The sequence below is a fragment of the Nerophis ophidion genome, linkage group LG22 (assembly GCF_033978795.1).
Source record: "Nerophis ophidion isolate RoL-2023_Sa linkage group LG22, RoL_Noph_v1.0, whole genome shotgun sequence".
In the NCBI taxonomy this organism is placed as follows: domain Eukaryota; kingdom Metazoa; phylum Chordata; class Actinopteri; order Syngnathiformes; family Syngnathidae; genus Nerophis; species Nerophis ophidion.
In genome coordinates this window covers 5,721,960-5,745,234 of record NC_084632.1, presented here as the reverse complement: position 1 = coordinate 5,745,234, position 23,275 = coordinate 5,721,960, and the positions used below count along the sequence as shown (strand labels likewise).

Sequence of the window (23,275 nt, the reverse complement as noted above, 5' to 3'; positions counted from 1 at the left end):
CTCACAGCTGGCCTGGGAACGCCTCGGTATCCCCCCCTGTAGAACTAGAGGAGGTGGTCGTGGACAGGGGAGTCTGGGACTCTCTGCTTGGACTGCTGCCCCGGCGACCCGGACTCGGATAAGCAGCGGCAGAAGGATGGATGGATGGACAGTTGTTATAGAATCCGATTTGAGTCTTATTAGCCATGCGGTTGCACTTCCAAAACATTATAAAAGCAGTACTGTATACTGTCTTACAGCTAAGTATAGCGAGAGTATGGTTTCAAAGTGGGTAGCAAACTTGGCGCGCTGTAGTCACATGAGGGGCGTTTGGCCAATCAGAGAAGGCATGGCCGGCGGATCTCTTCTCTGATTGGTCAAAAGACTGCGGGCGCCATGTTTGCTACCAACTGGAGGGTCCTTACTTGGAGGGTCTGTCTATGGTTTGTTGTCCAACTACGTAGGAAGTTGAAGCTGAATGTGTTATGTTGCACCCTACAAAGTATTATTCTTAGTACTCACCAGCTGTTTGATTGTAACATTCATCTTATACGTAGTTCTCGATGTAAAAATAACCAATGCCAATAATAGTCTATGGAAAATCTAATGTTAGCGCATTTTGGAAAAGTAATGCCTTACTCATTTCGATGTTTTCTACCAAGCATACTTGCTCGGTTGGCGTTGATAATCGCAACATTACTTGGAGTGAGTTTGGCTGAGTCCGCCCTGAGTGCTGCTTGACTGATCGTGTACGTGAGCCAGTGTTTAGTCTGCAACCGGACATAACGTAAATTGTATCAAAAGTATCGAAATACGGCACCGTTTGATTTTACGTAAGTTGCTATCCTGTTGTGCCGACGGAACTTGATCAGTGCCTATTATAGTACCGAATTTAGTACTACTCCCTACCTCCAAGGTTGAGGTAGGGAGTAGTACAGTACGAGAACACCGTATATCAATCAATCAATCAATCAATGTTTATTTATATAGCCCCAAATCACAAATGTCTCAAAGGACTGCACAAATCATTACGACTACAACATCCTCGGAAGAACCCCCCCCCCCCCCCCCCTCCTCCTCTAGGGGACCGAAAGCAATGGATGTCGAGCGGGTCTAACATGATACTGTGAAAGTTCAATCCATAGTGGCTCCAACACAGCCGCGAGAGTTCAGTTCAATCGGATCCAAGACAGCAGCGAGAGTCCCGTCCACAGGAGACCATGTCAAGCGGAGGCGGATCAGCAGCGTAGAGATGTCCCCAACCGATACAGGCGAGCGGTCCATCCTGGGTCCCGACGAGCAGTCCATCCTGGGTCTCGACTCTGGACAGCCAGTACTTCATCCATGGTCATCAGACCGGACCCCCTCCACAAGGGAGGGGGGGACATAGGAGAAAGAAAAGAAGCGGCAGATCAACTGGTCTAAAAAGGAGGTCTATTTAAAGGCTAGAGTATACAGATGAGTTTTAAGGTGAGACTTAAATGCTTCTACTGAGGTAGCATCTCGAACTGTTACCGGGAGGCCATTCCAGAGTACTGGAGCCCGAACGGAAAACGCTCTATACCTTAGACACACCTAACTAGTAGTGTCATTCCGTTTTTTTAGTCGCATTGACTTGATTTTTTTACCGGTTCCACACATACAGGAAAGTTATCTGCTGGAATACCTTCAATCGTGCCCAAGCCAAAACCCAAGCTCAAAAGTTAATTCCAATGGAAAAATAAAAGAAGTCATACAGAACCCGACCAAACCTTACTTTTGGTGAGGTTACATAGGACAGGCTCCCGCTTTCCCGTGACCCAGAACAGGATAAAGATCATAGCAACTGGATTGATGGATTAGATTCTGATCGGCGCTTTACTTTCCCCGATGGAATCCTCCTAAAGCCTGATGAGAACAGGATCAGTGGACCTTGGAAAGATCAAATGGAACCCGATTGGCAGGCAGGAAATCCCAAAATGGACAAGACAGGGTGGATATATGAGAGAGGGAGCTTGTTTTATTCATAAAGTCACTTTTGACCTACTTTTTTTTCCTCTCTCTGCGCCTCCCGTGCTTTTTCTTCTCCCACATGAGATCACTTTTCATGTAGCACCAGGAGCTGCTGAGGGCAATAAGTCTGCTAACCTCACGCAGATTTATCACTCCATCTCAAACCTTGAACACACCAGCTCTCTCCACAGTTCACGGTGCAAAGCTGCCAACCGAGCGGTCTCACTTTCATACCCACGGTGTCGATCCCGTTGTTTTAAAGCGAAGGCCGTGTTTGCTCTGGCGCTCCGGTTGCGAGTTCTCCTGTAAGGGGGCTTCAGCGTTTGGATCGCTTAAATGGTTTCCGCGTGAGATCACTTTGCCGTCGTTTACATTATCGCCGTTGTTGATGCTATCGTGTCCCCATGAGCACATCTGTTGGACTTTTGTATTACGGGATGCGTTGTCACGAGTGGGTTGCGTTGTCCTCAAGTGGTGTCTTTTCAAATCGAGGCTAGCAATGGTCACGGCCATATGTGTGCCGGAGCCTAGCGGTCGTTCCAGCCCTGTGGCTAACGAGAACAATGTGCGCCTTGACAAGGTCGGTTCCGCTGCTACCAACCCCGTTATTGTTCTTGTTAAGTCTTGGTGAAAACTGTTGCTTGTAAACGCTTCTCTTTGCAAGCCAATTCCGGTTTCAAAGCAACTTTAAAACAATAAAAGTGAGGATTTGTTTCAAGGTATGAGTCACGGTGTTAAAACCCTGCCAAAGATCAATGACTCAACTTAAGTGTTTCCTCAAATAATCCTCCTCCGCATCTCGAGATGTGATCACTGCTGGGACTCAAGAGTGTTATTGCAATTCAAACAAATGTCCGCCATTAATACGTCATTTCTGCTCTCCCCCTCAAACAGACTACAGGACCGGACCGTGTTTCACGCAGGTGAACAACCAGATGTGCCAGGGCCAGCTCAGCGGGATCGTCTGCACCAAGACGCTCTGCTGCGCCACCATCGGGCGCGCATGGGGTCACCCTTGCGAGCAGTGCCCCGCCCAGCCCCACCCGTGCAGACGCGGATTCATTCCCAACATCCGCACCGGAGCCTGCCAAGGTGAGGATGCGCCTCCCAGATATACAAACTTGACCAACGTCACCCCGGGGGAACACGCTCCGCCATCCTGAAAACCAGTATCAATAAATCTGGGTGGGGGTGTTTACATGTACGTGGCAGCAGGCCTGGACTTTGGACAAAAGGCAGTTTGTAAACATTTTTCAATATTTAAACATGTCAGCTCGGTATTGCCTTTATTTTCCGGGAAAATAGACCACTTCAGGGTGGACGTTTGTCAAAATGCGGACTGGTACTGTGTTGCTGATTGATTTTTACCCAGCTGTTAGGTCGAATCACCATGAATTTTGGCACACCCTTTTAGGGCACTGACAGGCATAGGTATGTAAAATTTTAAGACGATTGGTAAAAAAATATGGCCACTACTCGCAAAAAATATTTGTAGGGACAGGGGAAACAGCTGATCGGCTATAAGTCATAGACTGTGACCCAATAAGTCATATTCTCACCCTACCAGACAAAATCTTGAACACGATTGGTTGTTGTGTTGGTTGGCAGTAATCAGACCGTTGGTATTATGATTTTTGGTATTTAACGTATGCTAGCACACTTCAGGGTGAACGTTTGTCAAAATGCGGACTGGTACTGTGTTGCTGATTGATATTTACCCAGCTCGTTAAGCTCTAAAAAGAACCCGCTGTATCTCTAGGCTGTTAAGTCGAATCACCATGAATTTTGGCACACCCTTTTAGGGCACTGACAGGCATAGGTATGTAAAATTTTAAGACGATTGGTAATAAAATATGACCGCTACTCACAAAAAATATTTGTAAGGACCGGGGAAACAGCTGATCGGCTATAAGTCATAGACTGTGACCCAATAAGTCATATTCTCACCCTACCAGACAAAATCTTGAACACGATTGGTTGTTGTGTTGGTTGGCAGTAATCAGACCGTTGGTATTATGATTTTTGGTATTTAACGTATGCTAGCACACTTCAGGGTGGACGTTTGTCAAAATGCGGACTGGTACTGTGTTGCTGATTGATTTTTACCCAGCTCGTTAAGCTCTAAAAAGAACCCGCTGTATCTCTAGGCTGTTAGGTCGAATCACCATGAATTTTGGCACACCCTTTTAGGGCACTGACAGGCATAGGTATGTAAAATTTTAAGACAATTGGTAAAAAAATATGGCCACTACTCGCAAAAAATATTTGTAGGGACAGGGGAAACAGCTGATCGGCTATAAGTCATAGACTGTGACTCAATAAGTCATATTCTCACCCTACCAGACAAAAATTTGAACACGATTGGTTGTTGTGTTGGTTGGCAGTAATCAGACCGTTGGTATTATGATTTTTGGTATTTAACGTATGTTAGCACACTTCAGGGTGAACGTTTGTCAAAATGCGGACTGGTACTGTGTTGCTGATTGATATTTACCCAGCTCCTTAAGCTCTAAAAAGAACCCACTGTATCTCTTGGCTGTTAAGTCGAATCACCATGAATTTAGGCACACCCTTTTAGGGCACTGACAGGCATAGGTATGTAAAATTTTAAGACGATTGGTAAAAAAATATGGCCACTACTCGCAAAAAATATTTGTAGGGACAGGGGAAATAGCTGATCGGCTATAAGTCATAGACTGTGACCCAATAAGTCATATTCTCACCCTACCAGACAAAAATTTGAACACGATTGGTTGTTGTGTTGGTTGGCAGTAATCAGACCGTTATGATTATGATTTCTGGTATTTAACGTATGCTAGCACACTTCAGGGTGAACGTTTGTCAAAATGCGGACTGGTACTGTGTTGCTGATTGATATTTACCCAGCTCCTTAAGCTCTAAAAAGAACCCGCTGTATCTCTAGGCTGTTAAGTCGAATCACCATGAATTTAGGCACACCCTTTTAGGGCACTGACAGGCATAGGTATGTAAAATTTTAAGACGATTGGTAAAAAAATATGGCCACTACTCGCAAAAAATAGTTGTAGGGACAGGGGAAACAGCTGATCGGCTATAAGTCATAGACTCTGACCCAATAAGTCATATTCTCACCCTACCAGACAAAAATTTGAACACGATTGGTTGTTGTGTTGGTTGGCAGTAATCAGACCGTTGGTATTATGATTTTTGGTATTTAACGTATGCTAGCACACTTCAGGGTGGACGTTTGTCAAAATGCGGACTGGTACTGTGTTGTTGATTGATTTTTACCCAGCTCGTTAAGCTCTAAAAAGAACCCACTGTATCTCTAGGCCGTTAAGTCGAATCACCATGAATTCTGGCACACCCTTTTAGGGCACTGACAGGCATAGGTATGTAAAATTTTAAGACGATTGATTAAAAAAATATGGCCACTACTCGCAAGAAATATTTGTAGGGACAGGGGAAACAGCTGATCGGCTATAAGTCATAGACTGTGACCCAATAAGTCATATTTTCACCCTACCAGACAAAAATTTGAACACGATTGGTTGTTGTGTTGGTTGGCAGTAATCAGACCGTTGGTATTATGATTTTTGGTATTTAACGTATGCTAGCACACTTCAGGGTGGACGTTTGTCAAAATGCAGACTGGTACTGTGTTGCTGATTGATTTTTACCCAGCTCGTTAAGCTCTAAAAAGAACCCACTGTATCTCTAGGCCGTTAAGTCGAATCACCATGAATTTTGGCACACCCTTTTAGGGCACTGACAGGCATAGGTATGTAAAATTTTAAGACGATTGGTAAAAAAATATGGCCACTACTCGCAAAAAATATTTGTAGGGACAGGGGAAACAGCTGATCGGCTATAAGTCATAGACTGTGACCCAATAAGTCATATTCTCACCCTACCAGACAAAAATTTGAACACGATTGGTTGTTGTGTTGGTTGGCAGTAATCAGACCGTTGGTATTATGATTTCTGGTATTTAACGTATGCTAGCACACTTCAGGGTGGACGTTTGTCAAAATGCGGACTGGTACTGTGTTGCTGATTGATTTTTACCCAGCTCCTTAAGCTCTAAAAAGAACCCACTGTATCTCTAGGCCGTTAAGTCGAATCACCATGAATTTTGGCACACCCTTTTAGGGCACTGACAGGCATAGGTATGTAAAATTTTAAGACGATTGGTAAAAAAATATGGCCACTACTCGCAAAAAATATTTGTAGGGACAGGGGAAACAGCTGATCGGCTATAAGTCATAGACCAGGGGTGCCCACACTTTTTCTGCAGGCGAGCTGCTTTTCAATTGACCAACTCGAGGGGATATACCTCATTTATATATATCATTTATATTTATTTATTTATGAAAGAGACATTTTTGTAAACAAGTTAAATGTGTTTAATGATAATACAAGCATGTGTAACACATATAGATGTCTTTCTTTCACAAAGACAAGAATATAAGTTGGTGTATTACCTGATTCTGATGACTTGCATTGATTGGAATCAGACAGTAATGATGATGATGATTTTCAAATGGAGGAGAAAAAAAAGTTGTCCTTTCTGTACAATACCACATGAAAGTGGTTGGTTTTTGGCATCTAATTCATCCAGCTTCCATACACTTTACAAGAAAAACATTGGCGGCAAATTCCGTAGCTTGCTTGATTGACATTCACGGCACCCGAGGGTCTTGTGAGATGACGCTGGCTGCTGCCAGTTCATTATTATGAAAAAATGACAGAGAGGAAGGCGAGAAACACTTTTTATTTCAACAGACTTTCGCGCCGTCCCTTCCGTCAAAACTCTAAAGGCCGACTGCACATTTCCTATCTTCACAATAAAAGCCCTGCTTCATGCTGCCTGCGCTAACAAAATAAGAGTCTCGGGAAGCTGGCGTGCACAAGTGATGTGCACGCCAGCTTTCTGAGGGATCGCTTGTGCACGCCAGTTTTCCCAGACTCTGTATTTAGTTAGCGCAGGCAGCATGAAGCAGGGCTTTTATTGTGAAGATAGGAAACGTGCAGTCGGCCTTTAGAGTTTTGACGGAAGGTACGGCGTGAGAGTCTGTTGAAATAAAAAGTGTTTCTCGCCTTCCTCTCGGTCATATTTTCATAATAATGATCTTGCAGCAGCCAGCGTCATCTCACAAGACCCTCCGGTACCGTGAATGTCGTTTAAGTGACGTCTTGGTGAAGATTGATGATCACTCATTTTTAGGTCTATTTGTTTTTAAAAGCCTGGCTGGAGATCGACTGACACACCCCCCGCGGTCGACTGGTAGCTCGCGATCGACGTAACGGGCACCCCTGTCATAGACTGTTAATCGAATGATTGTACGTATTTCATGTGTGCTAGCATGCCTTCAGTGTGAAGGTTCGTCAAACAAAGGACTCTTACTGTATTGCTTATGCTATTATTGTTCTGACAATATACCAAATGGTGGCGCCCCGCTGTTGTTAAGTTAACCCTATAAGTGGGATCGTCAGCCGGCTCAATATGCTCTGCCAAACATCCATCCGTCCATCCATTTTCTAACACTTATTCCTTTCGGGGTCGCGGGGGGCACTGGAGCCTATCTCAGCTACAATCGGGCAAAAGGCGGTATACACCCTGGACAAGTCGCCACCTCATCACAGGGCCAACACAGACAGACAAACAACATTCACACACTATCAATCAATCAATCAATGTTTACTTATATAGCCCTAAATCACTAGTGTCTCAAAGGGCTGCACAAACCACCACGACATCCTCGGTAGGCCCACATAAGGGCAAGGAAAACTCACACCCAGTGGGACGTCGGTGACAATGATGACTATGAGAACCTTGGAGAGGAGGAAAGCAATGGATGTCGAGCGGGTCTAACATGATACTGTGAAAGTTCAATCCATAATGGATCCAACGCAGTCGCGAGAGTCCAGTCCAAAGCGGATCCAACACAGCAGCGAGAGTCCCGTTCACAGCGGAGCCAGCAGGAAACCATCCCAAGCGGAGGCGGATCAGCAGCGCAGAGATGTCCCCAGCCGATACACAGGCAAGCAGTACATGGCCACCGGATCTGACCGGACCCCCTCCACAAGGGAGAGTGGGACATAGAAGAAAAAGAAAAGAAACGGCAGATCAACTGGTCTAAAAAGGGAGTCTATTTAAAGGCTAGAGTATACAAATGAGTTTTAAGGTGAGACTTAAATGCTTCTACTGAGGTGGCATCTCGAACTGTTACCGGGAGGGCATTCCAGAGTACTGGAGCCCGAACGGAAAACGCTCTATAGCCCGCAGACTTTTTTTGGGCTTTGGGAATCACTAACAAGCCGGAGTCCTCTGAAAGCAGATTTCTTGCCGGGACATATGGTACAATACAATCGGCAAGATAGGATGGAGCTAAGCCGTGTAGTATTTTATACGTAAGTAGTAAAACCTTAAAGTCACATCTTAAGTGCACAGGAAGCCAGTGCAGGTGAGCCAGTACAGGCGTAATGTGATCAAACTTTCTTGTTCTTGTCAAAAGTCTAGCAGCCGCATTTTGTACCAACTGTAATCTTTTAATGCTAGACATGGGGAGACCCGAAAATAATACGTTACAGTAATCGAGACGAGGCGTAACAAACGCATGGATAATGATCTCAGCGTCTTTAGTGGACAGAATGGAGCGAATTTTAGCGATATTACGGAGATGAAGGAAGGCCGTTTTAGTAACGCTTTTAATGTGTGCCTCAAAGGAACCATTTAGTTGTTTCAAAGCACTTGGGTTACTCGATAAAATATGTAAACGAAGAAAGACGAGTAGACCAAACGAAGCAGTGGCAGAAGTCATTTCTAGATCTGGTAGGTACCTAACCGTGATTATGGTGTACCGTTTCCCCCCCGACTGTATATCCGTAAAAGTATTCATGTGTGAGCCAGACTGCTCCAGATGAAGTCCTCGTTAATCACATACGCTGAAGTCACCGAGCCACCAGAGAGCCTTGGGAGACTTGGAATCAGCGCAAACCGCACATGACCATGAATCCAAATGTAGGTTCAGGGTGTTGGCGGCCACATGCTGCCTCTGTGTCTCATACACACGGTCTTGTTTTCATGTGAAGCAGGTTGGGCAGCCCAATAGATTGAAAACAGCTCCCTTGCTACGTCTTCGGATTATGGAAGGGGGGGAATAAATCCACTTTGGGAATAAAGGGGTATGCACATTCGTTCCCAATGGCGTTATATCATCAATACTGGGAAAATATGACTCACGGTGAATGCTGGGAAAAGCGTACGTTTAATAAAACTGTTTCCTGTTTCGAATGAGTTTCTGGGAAGTCTTGACCCTGGAGTGAGTGACAAGTCACTCTTCTATTATACGATGTTTTGAATAAGCCAGCCAAAAACGCAGTAGATCCGCGCCTGTTCGCAGTTATGCATTCGCTCGCATTTGTTAATGGTAACTTCAATCCATCCATCAGAGTGGCCCGGAATCACAAATGTCTCAAAGGGCTGCACGAGCCACAATGACATCCTCGGCTCGGAGCCCCACATCAAGGCAAGGAATAACTCAACCCAATGGGAACAACGTGAAACCTTGGAAGGGGCCGCAGATGTGGCCGGTGCAATGGATGCCGAGTGGATTCAGTTCATAATGCGAGAACTTAAATAGAAAAGTGGTTCGATGGCACTATATGCAGTTGGAAAAGAGTGCTGCGGGTATGAATCACACAAAGGGTGGTTTCTTTACAAGTTCATTTCCTCAACATTCAGCAGATTCCTAAAAACACTACATAGCTGCCTTATTGATCATTTTTGAATAACTCTTCGGCAAAACGCTACACTAGGTCCTTAAACCGCAGAGTACCTCAGTTATCTCGCTATCCAATTTCTCCCTCTTATTCAAGGTCGGTTCTGCCTGAACAGAGAATCCCAGAATACCCCGGCCACTTTGTCCGGTTCCTCCCGGGGGATCCTGAGGCCTTTCCAGGCCACCTAGGAGACATAGTCTGTGTCCTGGGTCTTCCCCTGGCCTCCTACCGCTTGGATGTGACCTAAACACCTACTCAGGGAGGCGTCGATCTGGCATTTGGTCATCCTGACCAGATACCAGATCGACCTCAACTGGCTCATCTTGATCTGGACAACCAACGGCTTTACTCTGAGCTCCTCCTGAATGACAGAGCTGATCACCCTAAACTCATTTCGGCCACTTGTAGCCGTGATCTTGACCTTTCGGTCACAACCCAAAGCTCATGACCATAGGGACGTAGATCGACCGCTAAGTGGAGAGCTCTGCCTTCCGACTCAGTTCCTTTTCCACAATACAAGGTCTGCATCAGTGTAGACATCTCACCAATCCACTTGTCGATGTCACGATCCATTCTTCCCAAGACTCTAAAGGTGCTTCAATTCCTCCACTTGGGGAAGAGTTCACAGACGGCAAAAGCTCTGACTGCGCTTAGAAATTCTGTCCATAAATGTGAATTGGTTTAGTCAATCAAAACAGACATTATAGGGACCTTCGCAAACAACAGGGCTCTACTGTGCTCTTACGATGTATGTGTTGCCCCGATTGGAGGAATTCAAGTACCTCGGAGTCTTGTTCACGAGTTAGGGAAGAGTGGATCGTGAGATCGACAGATGGATCGGTGTGGCGTGTTCAGTAATGCGGACGCTGTATCGATCCGTTGTGGTGAAGAAGAATCCGAGCCGGAAGGCAAAGCTCTCAATTTACCGGTCAATCTACGTTCCAATCCTCAGCTTTGGGTTATGAACGAAAGGACAAGATCACGGGTTCAAGCGGTAGAAATGAGTTTCCTCTGTCGTTTGGCGGGGTTCTCCCTTAGAGATAGGGCGAGAAGCTCTGTCATCCGGGAGGAAGTCAAAGTAAAGCTGCTGATCCTCCACATGGAGAGGAGCCAGATGAGGTGGTTCAGGCATCTGGTCAGGATGCCACCCGAAAGCCTCCCTAGGGAGGTGTTTAGGACACGTCCGACCGGTAGGAGGCCACGGGAAATACCCAGGGCACGTTGGGAAGACTATGTCTCCCGGCTGGCCTGGGAATGCCTCAGGATCCCCCCCGGGAGGATCTGGACAAAGTGGCTGGGGAGAGGGAAGTCTGGACTTCCCTGGTTAGGCTCCTGACCCCCGCGACCCGGTTGGATGGATGGATGCATAATAATATCACCACTTTTGTTTTTATCAGCATTTTCTGACATGTTTCTGTCTGCTTTCGCTCCCAGACGTGGACGAGTGTCAAGCAGTGCCGGGTCTCTGTGCTGGAGGGAACTGCATCAACACCGTGGGATCCTACGAGTGCAAATGTCCCGCCGGCCACCGCCAGAGTGAAACAAGCCACAAATGTGAAGGTAAGCGTTTGTCCTTACACTTTTTCAGCTTTCCAAGCCGTAAAAGTCTCCCTATTTAAACCCTATTGTCCATCAACATATACACATCTCTTACAGCTGCTTCAAGTTGTTGTTAAGCAGTCTGAAATGTTTAAAAAAACAATCTTAACTTAATTACTACTGAAAATCTGCATCAGCCATAATGTCTACCAAAGAAAACATTAATAAAGTTGAGACCATCGTGAACGGGCCCTCTTCTCGTAACGCAGGGGTTCACTTTCTTCTCATTTCCTGTTTCCTGTGACCAAACTAGGAAGTCCAGATGCATCTAGTGGCATATTGATCCGAAATACTAATAATGATGAACATCTTACTTTTGGGAGTAAAATTATTAACAATTACATTTGCTTTGAGGAATCGTCAGACTGACCATCGATCTTTATCGGCATTCCCCAGCCACACCCTACAACCGGACCAGGGGGGTCAAAGCGGTTTTCATTGAGGGCCACAACTGCCATCAGAGGGCCGCTTGTAACAGTGAATAATGTAGGAATTTGCCTCTGGATTTCATTATTCCAGCCATCCATTTTTCTACCGCTTGTCCCTTTCGGGGTGCTGGAGCCTATCTCAGCTGGGGTACACCCTAGACAAGTCGCCAACTCATCACAATTAAATACATTTTTTTTAAGTAGACTGTTGATTTTACAGTAAAAAATTTACTTTTACAAAATTTTATTGTAAAATATGGTGTGTTTTTTTTATTTATTACATTTTATGGTAAATGAAAAACAGTACAACTGTTTTTTGAGGGGTTTTACGGAAAAAGCCTGCAGCTTAATTGCCAGAATTTTAAGAATTTTAAGCTAGCAGCTTAATTGCCTCTGCCATCAGAGAGCCGCTTGTAACAGTGAATAATGTAGGAATGTGCCTCTGGATTTCATTATTCCATCCGTCCATTTTCTACCGCTTGTCCATTTCGGAGTGCTGGAACCTATCTCAGCTGGGGTACACCCAAGACAAGTCGCCAACTCATCACAATTATATAAAAAATTTTAAGTAGACTGTAGATTTTACAGTAAAAAATGTACCTTTACAAAATTTTACTGTAAAATATGGTGTATTTTTTTATTTATTACAACATTTTACGGTAAATGAAAAACAGTACCACTGTTTTTTGGGGGGTTTTACGGAAAAAGCTAGCAGCTTAATTGCCAGAATTTTAAGAATTTTAAGCTAGCAGCTTAATTGCCTCTGCCATCAGAGAGCCGCTTGTAACAGTGAATAATGTAGGAATTTGCCTCTGGATTTTATTATTCCAGCCATCCATTTGCTACCGCTTGTCCCTTTCGGAGTGCTGGAGCCTATCTCCGCTGGGGTACACCCTAGACAAGTCGCCAACTCATCACAATTAAATACATTTTTTAAGCAGACTGTTGATTTTACAGTAAAAAAAATACCTTTACAAAATTTTACTGTAAAATATGGTGTGTTTTTTTTTTTTTTTTTACAACATTTCACGGTAAATGAAAAACAGTACCACTGTTTTTTGGGGGGTTTTACGGAAAAAGCTAGCAGCTTAATTGCCAGAATTTTAAGCTAGCATCTTAATTGCCTCTGCCATCAGAGGGCCGCTTGTAACAGTGAATAATGTAGGAATTTGCCTCTGGATTTCATTATTCCATCCATCTATTTTCTACCGCTTGTCCATTTCGGAGGGCTGGAGCCTATCTCAGCTGGGGTACACCCTAGACAAGTTGCCAACTCATCACAATTAAATACATTTTTTTAAGTAGACTGTTGATTTTACAGTAAAAAATGTACTTTTACAAAATTTTACTGTAAAATATGGTGTGTTTTTTTTATTTATTACATTTTATGGTAAATGAAAAACAGTACCACTGTTTTTTGGGGGATTTTACGGAAAAAGCCAGCAGCTTAGTTGCCAGAATTTTAAGAATTTTAAGATAGCAGCTTAATTGCCTCTGCCATCAGAGAGCCGCTTGTAACAGTGAATAATGTAGGAATTTGCCTCTGGATTTTATTATTCCAGCCATCCATTTGCTACCGCTTGTCCCTTTCGGAGTGCTGGAGCCTATCTCCGCTGGGGTACACCCTAGACAAGTCGCCAACTCATCACAATTAAATACATTTTTTTAAGCAGACTGTTGATTTTACAGTAAAAAAAATACCTTTACAAAATTTTACTGTAAAATATGGTGTGTTTTTTTTTTTTTTTTTTTACAACATTTCACGGTAAATGAAAAACAGTACCACTGTTTTTTGGGGGGTTTTACGGAAAAAGCTAGCAGCTTAATTCCCAGAATTTTAAGAATCTTAAGCTAGCATCTTAATTGCCTCTGCCATCAGAGGGCCGCTTGTAACAGTGAATAATGTAGGAATTTGCCTCTGGATTTTATTATTCCAGCCATCCATTTTCTACCGCTTGTCCCTTTCGGAGTGCTGGAGCCTATCTCCGCTGGGGTACACCCTAGACAAGTCGCCAACTCATCACAATTAAATACATTTTTTAAGCAGACTGTTGATTTTACAGTAAAAAAAATACCTTTACAAAATTTTACTGTAAAATATGGTGTGTTTTTTTTTTTTTTTACAACATTTCACGGTAAATGAAAAACAGTACCACTGTTTTTTGGGGGGTTTTACGGAAAAAGCTAGCAGCTTAATTGCCAGAATTTTAAGCTAGCAGCTTAATTGCCTCTGCCATCAGAGGGCCGCTTGTAACAGTGAATAATGTAGGAATTTGCCTCTGGATTTCATTATTCCATCCATCCATTTTCTACCGCTTGTCCATTTCGGAGGGCTGGAGCCTATCTCAGCTGGGGTACACCCTAGACAAGTTGCCAACTCATCACAATTAAATACATTTTTTTAAGTAGACTGTTGATTTTACAGTAAAAAATGTACCTTTACAAAATTTACCCGTACAAAATTTTACTGTAAAATATGGTGTGTTTTTTTTATTTATTACAACCTTTTACGGTAAATGAAAAACAGTACCACTGTTTTTTGGGGGGCTTTACGGAAAAAGCTAGCAGCTTAGTTGCCAGAATTTTACTGTTAAATTGACATTATTTTTTATAACATGATATTAGTCATTGAAAAATAGTACAATTTTTTTTTTTTTTATTCTGGCAATTTAGCTGCCGGGTTTTCTACCGTAAAAACAAATTTTTCCATTTACAGTAATACATCGTTAAAAACAACAAACATAGATTTTACTGTCAATAACTGGCAGCTCAGTCAACAGAATTTTAACGCAAAATACAGTAGTCGTTTTTTTTCAATTTACAGTAATATTTTTGCCATTTTTATTCATTTCATGGGTAGTTTGCTGTAAAGTTATACTTAAGTATATATATTTATTTTTATTTAAACAAAAACATGTTTGGAAAGTATGATAAAATACATTAATATTTGTTGCAATATTGGACACCATCCAATTTCAAGCAGTATATATATTTTTTTCTGTCAAAAAAAACAATGACATGTAATTATAAAATATGAAGTAATTTGTGGACACATATCATTTCCAGGCCAGATAAAATGACGTGGCATAGACTAAAATGCTTCAGAATTGATCATCTTTAGTCTTTTTAGTTTTGGGGGGATTTAGTCATGGTTCCATTGAGTAGTTCATCAAAACACAACCCTTAATTTTGACCCAAAGTGGTTTCTCCAAACCAAAATGCACCACATCCGGTTTGTTTTCAAACCGGATGTTTGAAAACAAAGTATTTTTTGGGGCGTCCGGTCATGACGAATTTACACGCCAGACTTGGTGACGACTTGGCGGCAGAGGTCAATAATTTAGGAGAATAGTAGGCACTACTGAGTGAGTTTTTCAGGTTGAAGGCCTAACAAATCAAAATTGTTTATTTAACGCGCAGATAAAAAAAAAAGTTAAGTCAAATGACCCTTCCAGAAGTAATAATAAAAATATGTTTTTTCTAAATCACAATGTAGGAGTGTTGTCCCACTACCAAATCATTAAGGATGGGCACCAAGTAGAATAGTTTTATTGGTACGCTAATTCTGTCTGGAAAATCAAACTGTATGTAACTTTGATACTTTTGTCGCACATAACGTCCTGTCCGGTTGCAGACTCGGTTCGAGCAAAAGTAAAGCTGCAAGATTTCATGTCAACAAACCGCGTACTCTTATGTGTGACTGCCATCTACTGGTCAGACTTTTCATTACACCCGGTACTGGATAACATTGCTTCGAGGTCGGTAACCACAGCCAGAATTATGCCATACATTAGGCGCACCGGGTTATAAGGCGCACTGTTCATATTTTGTAGAAAATTTAAAAATTTTAAGTCGGAAAAATACGGTACTAGTATTGATTCCAAGGTACCCCTGAGTCAGTGGTCTGTCGGTTAAAATGTAAAAGGTACTCATCTTATGTAGACTAAAAACGTTCCAAACATTGAAGGACAAAACCAGATTTTGAGTTGTAAAATTCACTAGTTCAAAAGCCTGTTGTTTACTACCATCAAATTGCAGTCTACACATATCTCTTATGTGTGACTGCCATCTACTGTTCGGACTTATTTTTACGCCACATACCAAATACAATTGCTTTGAGGCCGGTAAGCATAACAAGAATTATGCCGTACATTAAGCGCACCCGGTTATAAGGTGCACTGTCCATTTTTTGAGAAAATTAAAAGATTTTAAGTCCGAAAATACGGTACCTGTATCGATTCCAAGGTACCCTGACTCAGTGGTCTGTCGGTTAAAATGAAAAAGGTACTCATCTTATGTAGACTAAAAACGTTCCAAACATTGAAGGACAAAACCAGATTTTGAGTTGTAAAATTCACTAGTTCAAAAGCCTGTTGTTTACTACCATCAAATTGCAGTCCACACATATCTCTTATGTGTGACTGCCATCTACTGTTCGGACTTATTTTTACGCCAGATACCAAATACAATTGCTTTGAGGCCGGTAAGCATAACAAGAATTATGCCGTACATTAAGCGCACCGGGTTATAAGGCGCACTTTCCATTTTTGGGGAAAATTAAAGGATTTTAAGTCGGAAAAATACGGTACCAGTCTTGATTCCAAAGTAACCGGAGTCAGTGGTCTGTCGGTTAAAATGTAAAAGGTACTCATCTTATGTAGACTAAAAACGTCCCTTACATTGAATGACAAAACCAGATTTTGAGTTGTAAAATTTTCTTGTTCAAAAGTCTGTTGTTTACTGCTATCAAATTGCAGTCTGTGCATATCTCTTATGTGTGACTGCCATCTACTGGTCAGACTTATTTTTACACCAGATACCAAAAACAGTTGCTTCGAGGTCGGTAAGCACAACAAGAATTATGCCATACATTAATCGCACCGGGTTATAAGGCGCACTGTCCATTTTTGGGGAAAATTAAATGATTTTAAGTCGGAAAAATACGGTACCAGTATCGATTCCATGGTACCCTGACTCAGTGGTCTGTCGGTTAAAAAATAAAAGGTACTCATCTTATGTCGACTAAAAACGTCCCAAACATTGAAGGACAAAACCAGATTTTGAGTTGTAAAATTCTCTTGTTCAAAAGTCTATTGTTTACTGCTATCAAATTGCAGTCTACACATATCTCTTATGTGTGACTGCCATCTACTGGTCTGACTTATTTTTACGCAAGATATCAAATACAATTGCTTCGAGGTCGGTAAGCACAACCAGAATTATGCCGTACATTAAGCGCAGCGGGTTAAAAGGGTTGGACATCCATTTTTGGAGAAAATTAAAGGATTTTAAGTCGGAAAATATACGGTACCAGTATCGGTTCCATGGTACCCTGACTCAGTGGTCTGTCGGTTAGAATGTAAAAAGTACTCATCTTATGTAGACTAAAAACATCCCTTACATTGAAGGACAAAACCAGATTTTGAGTTGTAAAATTCACTAGTTCAAAAGCCTGTAGTTTACTGCCATTAAATTGCAGTCTACACATATCTCTTATGTGTGACTGCCATCTACTGGTCAGACTTATTTTTACACTAGATACCAAATACAACTTCGAGGTCGGTAAGCACAACCAGAATTATGCCGTACATTAAGCGCACCGGGTTATAAGGCGCACTGTCCATTTTTGGGGAAAATTAAAGGATTTTAAGTCGGAAAAATACGGTACCAGTATCGATTCTAAGGTACCCGGCCGGAGTCAGTGGTCTGTCGGTTAAAATGTAAAAGGTACTCGTCTTAAAAACGTCCCTAACATTGAAGGACAAAACCAGATTTTGAGTTGTAAAATTCTCTTGATCAAAAGTCTGTTGTTTACTGCCATTAAATTGCAGTCCACGCGTATCTCTTATGTGTGACTGCCATCTACTGGTCAGACTTATTTTTACACCAGATACCAAATACAATTGCTTCGAGGTCGGTAAGCACAACCAGAATTATGCCGTACATTAAGCGCACCGGGTTATAAGGCGCACTGTCCATTTTTTGAGAAAATTAAAAGATTTTAAGTCGGGAAAATACGGTACCAGTATCGATTCCAAGGTAACCGGAGTCAGTGGTCTGTTGGTTAAAATGTAAAAGGTACTCATCTTATGTAGACTAAAAACATCCCTTACATTGAAGGAAAAAAACTGATTTTGAGTTGTAAAATTCACTAGTTCAAAAGCCTGTAGTTTACTGCCATTAAATTGCAGTCCACGCGTATCTCTTATGTGTGACTGCCATTTACTGGTCAGACTTATCACTACACCAGGTACCAAATAAAATTTCTCCGAGGTTGGTAAGCACAACAAGAATTATGCCGTACATTAAGCGCACCGGGTTATAAGGCGCACTGTCCATTTTTGGAGAAAATTAAAGGAGTTTAAGTCGGAAAAATACAGTACGAGTATCGATTCCATGGTACCCTGACTCAGTGGTCTGTCGGTTAAAATGTAAAAGGTACTCATCTTATGTAGACTAAAAACGTTCCAAACATTGAAGGACAAAACCAGATTTTGAGTTGTAAAATTCACTAGTTCAAAAGCCTGTAGTTTACTGTCATCAAATTGTAGTCCACGCGTATCTCTTATGCGTGACTGCCATCTACTGGTCAGACTTATCACTACACCAGGTACCAAATAAAATTGCTTCGAGGTCGGTAAGCACAACCAGAATCATGCCGTACATTAAGCGCACCGGGTTATAAGGCGCACTGTCCATTTTTGGAGAAAATTAAAGGATTTTAAGTCGGAAAAATACGGCACCAGTATCGACTCCGTGGTACCCTGACTCAGTGGTCTGTCGGTTAAAATGTTAAAGGTACTCATCTTACGTAGACTAAAAACGTCCCAAACATTGAAGGACAAAACCAGATTTTGAGTTGTAAAATTCATTAGTTCAAAAGCCTGTTGTTTACTGGCATCAAATTGCAGTCTACACATATCTCTTATGTGTGACTGCCATCTACTGGTCAGACTTATCACCACACCAGGTACCAAATAAAATTGGTTCGAGGTTGGTAAGCACAACAAGAATTATGCCGTACATTAAGCGCACTGGGTTATAAGGCGCACTGTCCATTTTTGGAGAAAATTAAAGGATTTTAAGTCGGAAAAATACGGTACCGGTATCGATTCTGTGGTACCCTGACTCAGTGGTCTGTCGGTTAAAATGAAAAAGGTACTCATCTTATGTAGACTAAAAACGTCCCAAACATTGAAGGACAAAACCAGATTTTGAGTTGTAAAATTCACTGGTTCAAAAGCCTGTTGTTTACTGCCATTAAATTGCAGTCCACGTGTATCTCTTATGTGTGACTGCCATCTACTGGTCAGACTTATTTTAACACCAGATACCAAATACAATTGCTTCGAGGTCGGTAAGCACAACCAGAATCATGCCGTACATTAAGCGCACCGGGTTATAAGGCGCACTGTCCCTTTTTGGAGAAAATTAAAGGATTTTAAGTCGGAAAAATACGGTACCAGTCTTGATTCCAAGGTACCCGGAGTCAGTGGTCTGTCGGTTAAAATGTAAAAGGTACTCATCTTATGTAGACTAAAAACGTTCCAAACATTGAATGACAAAACCAGATTTTGAGTTGTAAAATTTTCTTGTTCAAAAGTCTGTTGTTTACTGCCATCAAATTGCAGTCTGTACATATCTCTTATGTGTGACTGCCATCTACTGGTCAGACTTATTTTTACACCAGATACCAAAAACAGTTGCTTCGAGGTCGGTAAGCACAACAAGAATTATGCCATACATTAATCGCACCGGGTTATAAGGCGCACTGTCCATTTTTGGGGAAAATTAAATGATTTTAAGTCGGAAAAATACGGTACCAGTATCGATTCCATGGTACCCTGACTCAGTGGTCTGTCGGTTAAAAAGTAAAAAGTATTCATCTTATGTCGACTAAAAACGTCCCAAACATTGAAGGACAAAACCAGATTTTGAGTTGTAAAATTCTCTTGTTCAAAAGTCTATTGTTTACTGCTATCAAATTGCAGTCCACACATATCTCTTATGTGTGACTGCCATCTACTGGTCTGACTTATTTTTACGCAAGATATCAAATACAATTGCTTCGAGGTCGGTAAGCACAACCAGAATTATGCCGTACATTAAGCGCAGCGGGTTAAAAGGGTTGGACATCCATTTTTGGAGAAAATTAAAGGATTTTAAGTCGGAAAATATACGGTACCAGTATCGATTCCATGGTACCCTGACTCAGTGGTCTGTCGGTTAGAATGTAAAAAGTACTCATCTTATGTAGACTAAAAACGTCCCTTACATTGAAGGACAAAACCAGATTTTGAGTTGTAAAATTCACTAGTTCAAAAGCCTGTAGTTTACTGCCATTAAATTGCAGTCCACGCGTATCTCTTATGTGTGACTGCCATTTACTGGTCAGACTTATCACTACACCAGGGACCAAATAAAATTGCTTCGAGGTTGGTAAGCACAACAAGATTTATGCCGTACTTTAAGCGCACCGGGTTATAAGGCGCACTGTCCATTTTGGGAGAAAATTAAAAGATTTTAAGTCGGGAAATACGGTACCAGTATCGATTCCATTGTACCCTGACTCAGTGGTCTGTCGGTTAAAATGTAAAAGGTACTCATCTTATGTAGACTAAAAACGTCCCAAACATTGAAGGACAAAACCCGATTTTGATTTGTAAAATTCACTAGTTCAAAAGCCTGTTGTTTACTCCCATCAAATTGCAGTCTGTACATATCTCTAATGTGTGACTGCCATCTACTGGTCTGACTTATTTTTACACCAGATACCAAATACAATTGCTTCGAGGTCGGTAAGCACAACCAGAATTATGCCGTACATTAAGCGCACCGGGTTATAAGGCGCACTGTCCATTTTTGGAGAAAATTAAAAGATTTTAAGTCCGAAAATACGGTACCTGTATCGATTCCATGGTACCCTGACTCAGTGGTCTGTCGGTTAAAATGTAAAAGGTACTCGTCTTAAAAACGTCCCTAACATTGAAGGACAAAACCAGATTTTGAGTTGGAAAATTCACTTAGTCTCTGGGAGTCCAAACGTCAATGTATCCTAATAAAAACGATATTATCCTCGCCTAAAATCTTCCAAAAAAGCTGGATTTACAATGACTCACTTAGCCGAAGAAGGTTACGTTCACATTTTTTGTACAATTCGGTTGGAATTATTAGATTAGACAAGTTTTAATAGCGGCACAGTTGCAGACTGTTGACTAAAAAGTGACAGCATGTTCTCAGTTAAAGTTGCCCGGACATGTGCAACACACACACACACACACTCACACACACACACACACACACACACTCACTCACACACACACACACCCCTAATCACATTGCAATGTGTTGACTGGATGGAATTTAAACAATGCTTTGACAGAAGGGGCTGATAGTTAACCAGGTGTGTGTTGTGTCCCTTCAGCCGAGGATGTTCTTGTAGTCCTTGGAAAGGCTAACAAAACGTTTTGAATTATCAGGTGGCAAAACTGTGACGCATCCAGGTACTTTGTTTTGGTCCCACAGCCCAAACACATGCATATTCCATAAGTAAAAAAAAGAAACATTTTCCCATATATTAGCCGCACCAGACTATTAGTCGCATGGTTCAAAGCGTAGGAAAATAAGTAGCATTTTATAGTCCGGTATCAAAGTAATACCTAAACTAGAGGAGGCAATTACTGAAGGAATTGCGTGTGAATGCTCCAATGCTGAAGTTGAAGTGAAATGCTGACAGAATGTAGTAATAGTTTGAATGTTGGAATGGTTTGAATTTCTGGGAAAACTGGAAGTTGGGAAAGTGTTAGTTTGAATGTCCAGGGTGAGTGGAATGTGTTGATGTTGGAATGCTTTGAATAGGTTGAAAAATGCGGGAATTTTGGGAAAATCCTGAAAAAATTTTTTACTTAAAAGAAAGATTGTTTAATTTTCCAGGATGGTGGAATTTGTTGAAGGTGGAATGGTTTGATTTGGTTGAAAAATGTGGGAATTGTGCAACTTGGGAAGAATGCTCAATTTATTTCAATGAGAACTTCCTGGAAATTTGGGAAAAGTGAGATTTTTTGGGAAAATGATTAGGATCATGAATGTCCTGAATGAGCTGAATTGGTTGGTGTTGGAATTGTTTAAATCGGACATGAAATGTTGAAGTAGTAAATTGTATTAGGGAATTTTGAGAAAAACTGGAATTTTTTGGAAAATTGTAAAAAAAAACTCGAATGGTCCTAGTGAGTTGAAATGCTTAGTGTTGGAATTTTTCAAATCGGTTAAGAAAGTGTTGAAGTAGTAACATGTTGAATTGAGAAATGGTATTACGGAATTACTGGAATTTGAGAAAAACAGGAATTTTTCTAGTTAAAAAAAAATACTTTTTTGTTCTGATTAAGAGGAAGGTTTTGACGGTGGAACGGTTGAAATGTGTTGAAAAATGTGGAAGAAGTAGTCTCCAGAGAAGAGGGTGGAAAAAACAGGAATTCTGGAAATTCCTGGAATTTTTTCGAACTTGATAAAAGGATAGTTTAATTTTCCAGGATGGTGGAATTTGTTGAAAGTGGAATGGTTGCAATTGGTTGAAAAATTTGGAATTGTGCAACTTGGAAAAATGCCCCATTTATTTCAATGAGAACTTCTTGGAAATTTGGGAATAGTGGGATATTTTTGGAAAATGATTAGGATCATGAATGTCCTGAATGAGCTCAATTGGTTGGCGTTGGAATTTTTTTAATCGGGCATGAAATGTTGAAGTAGTAAATGGTATTAGGGAATTTTGAGAAAATCTGGAATTTTTTGGAAAATTGTAAAAAAAAAACTTGAATGGTCCTAGTGAGTTGAAATGCTTAGTGTTGGAATTTTTCAAATCGGTTAAGAAAGTGTTGAAGTAGTAACATGTTGAATTGAGAAATGGTATTACTGGAATTTGAGAAAAACAGGAATTTTTCTAGTTAAAAAAAACAAACTTTTTTGTCCTGATTAAGAGGAATGTGGTGACGGTGGAACGGTTGAAATGGGTTGAAAAATGTGTAAGATGTAGTCGCCAGAAAAAAGGGTGGAAATAGGGCTTTGGAAAACCAGGAATTCTGGAAAATCCTGGATTTTTTTCCAACTTGAAAAAAGGATAGTTTAATTTTCCAGGATGGTGGAATTTGTTGAAGGTGGAATGGTTTGAATTGGTTGAAAAATGTGGGAATTGTGCAACTTGGAAAAATGTTCCATTCATTTCAATGAGAACTTCCTGGAAATTTGGGAAAAGTGGGATTTTTTCCAAAATGATTAGGATCATGAATGTCCTGAATGAGCTGAATTGATTGGTGTTGGAATTGTTTAAATCGGGCATGAAATGTTGAAGTAGTAAATGGTATTAAGGAATTTTGGAAAAATCTGGCATTTTTGGGAAAATTGTACAAAAAAAAAACTTGAATGGTTCGAATGAGTTGAAATGGTAAGTGTTGGAATTTTTCAAATTGGTTGAGAAAATGTTAAAGTAGTAACATGTTGAATGTAGAAATGGTATTACG

General features: G+C 41.3%; 1 protein-coding gene across 1 annotated transcript in view; it reads left to right on the top strand.

The window, feature by feature from the left end:
* fbn2b (fibrillin 2b) overlaps positions 1-23,275 on the top strand; it is a 300,303-nt gene that overhangs the window by 141,023 nt on the left and 136,005 nt on the right. The window contains exons 14-15 of the mRNA XM_061883097.1: positions 2,866-3,063; positions 11,170-11,295. Coding sequence (XP_061739081.1) covers positions 2,866-3,063; positions 11,170-11,295 — 324 coding nt within the window. The remainder of the gene's footprint in view (positions 1-2,865; positions 3,064-11,169; positions 11,296-23,275) is intronic.